Below are 9,293 nucleotides of genomic sequence, written 5' to 3' on the forward strand. Positions count from 1 at the left end.
TGTTATCTCAGACCTTCCTGAATTTCATCCATTTGCTGTGGCGGGTTCTTTGCGCTTTAAGATGGAGTTGCTCAGCCGATGCACTGCTTTAATGTGCGTCGAATTTAATAGTCCAAATTGTTTTCAGTAGCAGAACTTGAAATTTTACTTTAAGTGCACCTGAACATGGCGTTGTTTATTGACGACCGAATACCGCTGTTGTAATTAACACGAAAGATGTGATCTAGTTACAATGAAATGTACTGTCCATGCCTTTTGCAGCTATCGAGCATCCTTCGAGCTTACTGGGAAAGCTGTCCCTGCCCATTGGGATGCACCGTAGGGCATTCAGCTACGATGACGCCTTGGAAGATTTAGCGCCAATGACACCCCCTCCTCCTGATATGGGAAGCAATATATTGTGGAAACAGCCTGTTATTCCAGAGCGGAAATATCAACAACTAGCAATGGTATACTTTTATTTATAATCATTGGAGCTATTGCAGTAATATGTAAATGCGTTTATTTCCATAAAAGTTAAATATTCTCTGGTGTAGTGTAACTTTGGGAACTGAGCAGATTTGTTCTTGTAGATGTTTCACTTTTTTCTTTGTTTGACATCCATTTCAGATTACCGATTTTCTCTCTGCCACCTACAGAAATATTTTTCCACAAGACTGTTGTCATACTTCTAGATTTTGACTTTTTTTGCAGTGATTTTCTTTTCTGTTGTACAAGCTGTCTATTGACTGACAATGGTGTCAATGTACTGGAAGCAGGGTAGCTGGTGGGACCTGGGTGTATTTACTCAGTAAACAAAAGCAAGCAAAGTTTGTCTTAAAGACAATTTCTACTGACTGTAGCAGCAAACGGAACAGAAATTGTCCCAATAAAAGCAGGGTGAATTCTCCAACAGAATACAACATAATTACATCTGTTGCTTTCAGTTGTGTCGAGTGAGATTTGATATCTTCCTGATCTTGTCCCTTATGAAATAAATCTTGCTGCAGTGTCTCATAGACAGCAGCACAGACTCATTGTATGCAGGGCTAAGATGACCCCTCTCTTAACAGCTTGTAGAAGCAATTATCTCTTCTGGCTGGAAATTGTGTATGTGTCCTTGATGGGGGCATTTCAGTCGCTAGATTATTTTCCAGCAACACTGAGGACTGCATCAAAGAATTCATCTGACTTTACTTGGGTACATGCAGCCTGTTGTCGCCCTGAAAACTGACCAGATCTCATGCTCGTGACCACCAATACTATCTTCTTTCTCAGATAGCAGTTTGAGAAGACAGCTCACTGCCACCTTCTCAAGGGCAACTAAGAATGGGCCATAAACAATGGCCAGCCAGTGAAGCCTATGTCCCATGAGCCTTTAATAAAAAAGATGCCCTCAGCTATGTCAAGTACTGAATGAGGAAATTTCTACTTAAACCAATTGCTGTTTTGGAGGTTTAGGAAATGTGTCTCCTTTCCCTGCTGTCCTTCCTGCTGTCACCACCAAAGGCACAGCTACAAAGGCTCTAATCTTTGGAATTGTCATTCTCTGCCACTGGTCGTGTGCTTCCATGTCTGTTCATGTTGCTTGGTGTTATTGGTTTATAATGCTCCTCTGAGTATCTTGGCTATTTTAAACATGATTAAAATAGCCATGTAAAAGCAGCTTGTTGGCATGGGGGTAATCTCTGCAAAGGTTAGTCTTTATTTTTGTTATGGCACGCCTCTGAACATCACATCCTCACTTTGACTTGAACCTGGATTTTCTGTCCCAGAGGGTGGCTCATTACCACCATCACAAGTTTTCCTCAACAAAGGTTTTTGCTATCCTATCAAAGAGCATTATGTGCTGGCTGACAACTTGATCATAATGAACGCCACTTTGATTTTGGAAATTTATTACTTCTAATATGGCATGCATCTGTTGCAAGTAGACTTCCAGTTTGTTTCTTTTCTTTCAACTATACCATAAATTCTTGACGCATGTAGGCACTGGCATGTTTCCTACATCTGTGACTATAGGAAATTGTTTTGCTGCTGACCAGACTTTACGTTCTGTAAATCACTTTGGAGTGTCTTCAGATTGTGACAGATATGTAAATGCAATCTTCTTTAGTTTGACAGTTTTAAAAATAACCTTACAGGTTTCTTTGTTTCAATTTTGGGGGAAATGATCTGAAGGGTTAAGCTCTGAGGCTATGACTTTGGAGAGTATAAATTACTTGGGGGAGAATTGTGTATCAGTCAACACTGGTCCATGCAGATATTTTACTAGTCTCCTCTTAGAGCTGTTTTGCACACAGAATTGTGCAATATTTTTAATTTGATTATTTCTGTAGTGCAAGTTTCTTTTACAAGATTAGCCCTTTTTTAATTAGTCCAAATGTGAAGAACATCTAAATTCAACTTGTTTGTAACAGCTTAAATATAACTATTAAAGTTAATGAACAGGTATAGAAGTGAATGGTACTAATATTTGGAATAGCAATGCAACAATTTGTGGCAATTGTTTTAATCAGTGCAGCCTTTCGAACTTAATGGATAGTTCTGTACTGTAAAGTGTATCTATTAAATAAGGAAAAAATACCATGCCCAAACTCAGGGAAACTTAATTTTACAGCTGTTATTTACGCAACACATGTAGATTTTGATTCCCAAGGTTATGCAAATATTTGTGCATACTTTTGACTAGTAAAGTAGAAGAAATTGTATTATGATTTAAGTATTCAACAAATTTCACTTTCATGCTCCTTTTCAGGTGGAAGATGGAGAAAATGCTTCATCTTCAATCACGGCTCCATCAGCTGAAAGCCAGAGCAAAGTCCACGTGGTGAAAGCCAAAGCAACTTCTATCATTATGAACTCCCTTATGAAACGTAAGATGACAGTTTAAACCACTATATTAAGATTTGCTGACCCAAGCATGATTGTACGTCTTAATGCAGTAGTAAAGATTTTTGAAGATATTATCAAGCTCCTACTTAAAACATCTAAAATAATGGAATAATCTACATATTAACAATACTAGTTACAGCTATGCTTCCACCTTCCACCCTTTTCCAGACTCCAGTCATTTAATCCCAGATAACTAAGTCTACTGGGTACAAATTACTGACCTAATTAGATTTGGGTCACCATCATATCAGCTTGCCACCTAACACACCACCTCTTTGTGACACGCATTCTGGCCAACCCAGACAATCCTGGTCAGTAATAAATGGTCCCTTTTTGTGACTGTAGTACAGACCATTGTCATTTCTCACTCTTCTAACCACTGCTTCCATTAACCATGTCGATCATCAGCAAGCAGTCACATTGATGAAGAATATAATCTATCTCTTTATAGTAATGTATTCTACTGGTTCCATTTTACCGTATCTAATGGTGGTACATGTATGTTCTTGGTTTTCTCCAAGACTGCCTTTCCTAATCAATTAACCAAAATTTCCTTTAACTTGGTGTAAACAAAAGTTAAAACCATCCTTTTCATGCTTTTTTCATTTGTACTACTTCAGCTGCCTCAACAGCCAAAATCTTAGTATTTTGTTTGCTCCTAAGCTAAGCTTCTAAATACATGCTGTCTGCTTCATCATTGTATTACCTGCCTCTTGCCAATAATGTCACAACTCCAGTTTAGTTTCCTCACCTCACAATGGGTTTTCTCCAATGCTCAACAAAAGTTGCTGGAAAAGCTCAGCAGGTCTGGCAGTATCTGTGAAGGAAAAAATTAGTTCACATTTTGGGTCCAGTGACCCTTCCTTAGAACTCCGTCAGAATTCTGAGGAAGGGTCACCAGACCCTTAACGTAGCCATTAAGTTTTTTTTGCATTTCATTGGCTCATTACACTATGCATAAACTCCATGATTGATATTCTTCAAAAACGTTTACTTTCTCATCTCTCCTAACTCCTTGCTTCTTTTAGTCTCCACATTAGAATGGCAAAGTTCAAACAATAAAGGAGCCAACTTTTATTATATTCTCCAAAGCCTTCACTTACCAACCTTTCAATGCTGTTCCTTCTCCAACTTTCTTCTGTCTTCCCTCTTCAATTCTGCTTTTAACTGTTACCTGGAACCGTTTTGATTACTCGTCACACTCTGGACCCTGTTTCAATCAACTCTGCATTTTATTCTGAAGCTATGTAATCTTTTTCAGCTTTGTGAGGTTCTCTTGAGACAGCATTCCCTCTTATAAATAAAATTGTTATTGGGTGCCTTCTGATTTAAATAATTTTAGATGTATTAAATATCGTCAGCTCTAGTATCAATTGCTATTTTATAACTTGCACTTAACATTTTCATTTGCTGTTGAATATCTAGTCAAAGTAATAATGTTTCCTCTTAACTTTGAGTAATTTTGTTTCTAACACTTTAATTACCAGAGCAGACACAGGAAAGCATACAGCGATTTGAGAAGCAGGCTGGTCTGACAGATGCTGGTTACCAACCACACAAGGGCCTTCTTGCAGAAGAAGCCAGCTATCACCGTGTTGGGGAAGCTTTACAGGTGAGAGTAGAGTACTTGTTACACCCATGAATTGTCATGTCTCACCTTTTCATTTAAGACAGATAAACTCAATTCTTCTTGTTATGACCATCTCCGTTATCCTAATGGATGTGTTGGCACCTTTTTGCTTTGGTTCTTTTAGCTCTGACCAGCTGTGTTGAGATTACTAACCATCTTTTTTATTGTTGGATTATTATATATATTTGAAAAGTTTGAATCAAAATGTTGAGCATATAGGAAAATCATGGATAAGGGTCAGTCCCTGGTCTGTTGCAGTAAGCTTTTTCCATTGCCAATGTTTCATTGAGGTTAGATAATGAGCAGGTTATTCAATTATTTTTAAAAAAAAAAAAAAAACCTTGTTCCCTATCAGTTAAGCACTTTATTTTTTTTTCATTCTTGCCAAAGCTGAAGACTAACTCCTCTAAAGAGCAAAATAGAAAATGTTGGAAGCAGGTCAGCCAGCATCTTTTTGGAGAATGTTTCAGGTTTATTAGCAGTTCTTGTTGCTAAACTCCTAAACTGAGGACAGACTAGGAATGGGCCATAAAACCCTGCAGACTGAGTCAATTGTGTAACTGACTTACTAACTCAACTTTTAGCACTAATGCTACAACTACTTGTACTGTGCTTTTAAAGAACTTTTTCCAAGTTACTTTACAGCAGCTTCATCAAACAAATATCTTGTCATTAAGATTAATCTATCTGGTCATTGGCTGCCTCTTTTTAATATTAGTGTTTGCAATTTGGTTAAAACAGAAATTCAAAATACAGAATGTGGATTCAAAAAAAGAAGAGAAGCAGATATCCACATCAGCTCAGTCAACACCCACTGGGACTCCACAGGCCTCTCCAATGCCAAATCGTAGGTATGGAAATAGTTATAAAAATTAGCAAAATATCTGCTATCTAGGTCAACTCGAATAATTACAATACTTTTAGCTAGTAATTCAATTTTAATCTAAAATATTGCATCTTGGCCAACTAAATATTAACCATAAAACACCCACCTGCCAAACTTTAGTAACTGACTTGTGCACCAAAGAAGGGCAACCTCTAAATGGTCATTCTTATGCTGACAAGATGTTGGGACTGTTGTCCAACAAGTGAGTAATCAGTTTGAAAATGCAAACTACATTCCAGCAGAGAACATCAATTTAATTCCAATAAGATTAGTAGCTACACTTTCCAATATGCAGAACAACTGTATTTATACAATCTCTAGCTTGTGGCAAAACAGTAGGTATTTTAATCACCTTATTCAAACACCTTGTGTCACACCTCTTGATAAGGTAGGACATGAACCTGGTCTTCTGATGTAGAGGTATGGACACTACCACTGAGCCATAAGAGCCCCAGCAAAACACAGTATGCTACTCATAAGTTATTGTCCTTCTGTGCGTTCCTAACCATCTGTGTAATTTCCTTTTTCTAATTGGCTATAAATCTTGCCCATCCGTAGTTCAGGTGAAATTGCCCATTTTGGTATCAGTTATGACATGTTGTACGATGGGTGTGAATATTATACCAGTTAGCCATACAATCATTTACCAATGGTGTCACATCAAAGTCATAATATTAGGAAACTAGACTTTCAAAAATATTTAAATTATTTTGTCATTTCATGCCTTGTAATACAGTGGGAGAAATATTTTTACTGCTCTCTTGATGGTTTCAGATATTTGTTTGGCCAGGGAGCGACGACTTCTGATTTGAGCAGTAGGAGTCTGGATGGAGATTCTTCTTCTATATTTGCCAGTGACTCAACTGCAGCTGAAAAATGGAGACCTTTCATGCTTACACAGAATTTCAGAGCAAATGAATCAGGTGGGAAGTTCAACATTTGTTACTTGAACATGCTTAGTACTACTTCAATCCTAACCTTCTGATATTGCCTTGAGTTGAGTGAACCAGTCTTGTGATCAGGTGCCTTTTTGAAAATCCTATGAAATATGCAAGGCATTGGTAGGTTTCATTGTCCTCAAAATAGTCTGTTGCATTCCTTGAGAACTGTCAAACATGGTATATTCTTGTACAAAGATCCTTGTCTTTTCAGTTCAGTATTAGTTTTATCCTACGCAAAGAATGTTGAATCTTGCTTGCATTACCACCTTCTGAAAGCTTGCTTGTTACTGAAATTAAATGACAAATCTGGTAACTGCAGACCAATGTCCTTATCTTTTGAATAGAGGTGTTATGGTGGTAAGTTCTGACCTTTCAGCACAGTGGTCTGCATCCTGCAGCTCTCAAGCAGCAAACAGCTGTTTAAGACCTTTATCCGTAGCTTCCAAAGCTCCAAGCTTTCCAGTTGGACTGCATGAACTTGAAAAATATTAAGCCTACAGAGTTGTTTTTACTGAGAGTTGTCCATTATGCTGTATTTTAGTTTCCAATGTTTTTAGCCAGAAAATCATTAGGCTCTAAATCAATTTGTGATAGTTGCACCATGATTATAGAAGTTGCCTTTGGTTTGTGGAGCAAGTTTTATGGTACCACTCTTACTATCACAGTATAGATGCTAATTTATTTAATCTGCTGTTAGAAGTTTCTATAAAATCATGAAGTTATCTTAATTCTGCATGTTCGTTCAAAACATTATTTCGCTGACAAATCTTTTGAAAAGAAGTCCAATTCAAATTTTAGTTTTTGTTTTCTACTTCATACATGCATATGATTCATTTTACCAAAACCCTAGTAATTTGCCAGGTATTTGGTTTAAAAGTGACACTTTCATCCTATGGCTAACAATAATATTTGTTTTAGGTTAGATTTTTATTTTAAAAAGCTTTCATGTTTTAAATTTGAACTTCAAACCTCCTAATAAAGTGACATTGAGGAATAACTTTGTTTTTAACACTTCAAAAATGTAAATATCTTGTAAGCTTTCATTACTGGCTGTTTTGAAATTTGCGCTATCTCTAATTTATTTAAATAATAGTTGAAATTTCTGATGTTTAATGCTAACAAACGGATTATTTTTTCCAGGTGCCTTTGCTATTCAAAGTTACAAAGGTTTGCAAAAACCTTCCCCTATGGACATCATGCGTACACGGGGCACTGCTACTCAGATAGCAGAAGATCATGCAAATTTGAAACCCCCCAACATGGAAATACCTGTGCTAGAAGGACAGAAAAAGCAGCCTGTGCGTACCCACGTTGTAAAGCCCAGGGATGTGAATGTCTTTGCTCCTACAGGCTTTTAATATATTGCACCATGTTTTTAGCATTGGCTGTTTGAGAACGTTTTTTAACTTCTTCCTCACCCGTGAGATCTTTATTCTAACTACCCTTATTCTTGTAAAGATTTTATTTTTAAAATGAGGGAAGAAATTAGCAGAGAAGGAAGAGAAGTTTGAATTCTGTTGTAGAATCAGAGCCTGTTTGGAATACTTAAAATTTGCAATGCTCATTTGCACCGAAAAGCTTGGGTTGCGACATTTCTGTAGTCTTTACCATCTTTACTGCCCTACAGCCAAAAAACACTTGAAGCCAAGTTGGAAAAAATGAGAGCCTTGGTGTTGATGTGATGTGTGCTGAGGTTTCTGGTTAAGATCCACACTGACTAGCAAGCTTGGTTTCGTATACAAAAACAGGGTGCTGGAAAAACTCAGCAAGGCTGGCAGCATCTGTGAAGAGAAATTGGAGTTAATGTTTTGGGTCTGTTGACCCTCCCTCAGCTTCTGTTTTTGTTGCTGATTTACAGCATCCACCGTTCTCTTGGTATCGGTATCATATAGCCTTGTTGTAAAGATGTGACTAACAAGGTGTTAGGGAATGTACTCCTGTTCCTGTGAGGTCAAGAGAAAAACTGTTGAGATAGATGGCACATAATACTAAAGAGCCACCTGTATACCTCTATTTATGGAATTGTATAATAGTTAAATAAACTCATGTACCTAATTCTGTGACCATATTTCAGGCTTCTCTTTTTTTCGATTTGGCATATGTTGTGACAACCATATTTTGTAATGGAGACTAAACAGACTTGCTGACCAAAGGTGTATTATGGTCAGCCCTTATAATTTAATGCATTTTTAAAAGACATTAAGAATGAATAACTTTGTACAAATCAGGCAGCTACTGTAAATTGCAAATCTAGTTTTTTAAATAACTGTGGTACAAATTGACAGGATTTTCTTTTTGTATCCAGATATGTTGCTAAAGGCTTTTGTAATATTGTGCATTTGATTTGCTTATTTTTCAAGAGACGAATGATGTGTTCCTTTCTCATGGGTTGATTTTTAAATTGCCATTTGAAATCTTGACATCACTCCATTGATACCAAGAAAACTTTGTAACTGATGCTTTTGAAACTGCCATAAAAGGTCGCATTTTTTATTATTTATCAGTATTTCTGCTAGGATATTAACTTCTTTTGTTGTCTTCAGTCTGAACTCTAGATCTGTAGAATCTAGATACCAAGAAATTGTGTTTTAATTTAAATTGTTAAACTGGTTATTTAAAATTTTTGAAGCTTAGATTTTAATCCCTTGAAACAAGTGAATTATCAGTATTAAAATAATGGCAATTGAAGTTTTTTAATTGAAAAATGCTTTTTTATTGCATTTCTGGTCATGAATTTATTTGCAAGTAATTCTGTGGTGCATGAATCCTAACTTATTGTTGGAAGCTTTCTAATATGGGGGAGTCTAGTCATAAAGGCGCATAAGTTTGTTTTTTTTTATAATACCAGGACCAAACCATTTAATTCTCATGTTCACAATTGTAACCCCACACAAGCATCACTACTTTGCCTGATCTTGCTCAAGCACTGGCCTTTCACCTTCCACTTTCCTCTCATCAGGTG

General features: G+C 36.8%; 1 protein-coding gene across 1 annotated transcript; it reads left to right on the top strand.

Annotated features, from left to right (window-relative positions):
• Positions 1–248: 248 nt before the first annotated feature.
• On the top strand, positions 249–8,386 carry kiaa1191 (KIAA1191 ortholog). The gene is made up of 6 exons (XM_048603951.1): positions 249–449; positions 2,738–2,855; positions 4,362–4,486; positions 5,246–5,355; positions 6,165–6,313; positions 7,472–8,386. Exons 1-6 carry the CDS (start codon positions 249–251, stop codon positions 7,687–7,689), a joined length of 921 nt encoding a protein of 306 aa, XP_048459908.1. The 3' UTR covers positions 7,690–8,386.
• Positions 8,387–9,293: the final 907 nt, after the last annotated feature.

The sequence above is a fragment of the Rhincodon typus genome, chromosome 12 (genome assembly GCF_021869965.1).
Source record: "Rhincodon typus isolate 14 chromosome 12, sRhiTyp1.1, whole genome shotgun sequence".
Taxonomy (NCBI): domain Eukaryota; kingdom Metazoa; phylum Chordata; class Chondrichthyes; order Orectolobiformes; family Rhincodontidae; genus Rhincodon; species Rhincodon typus.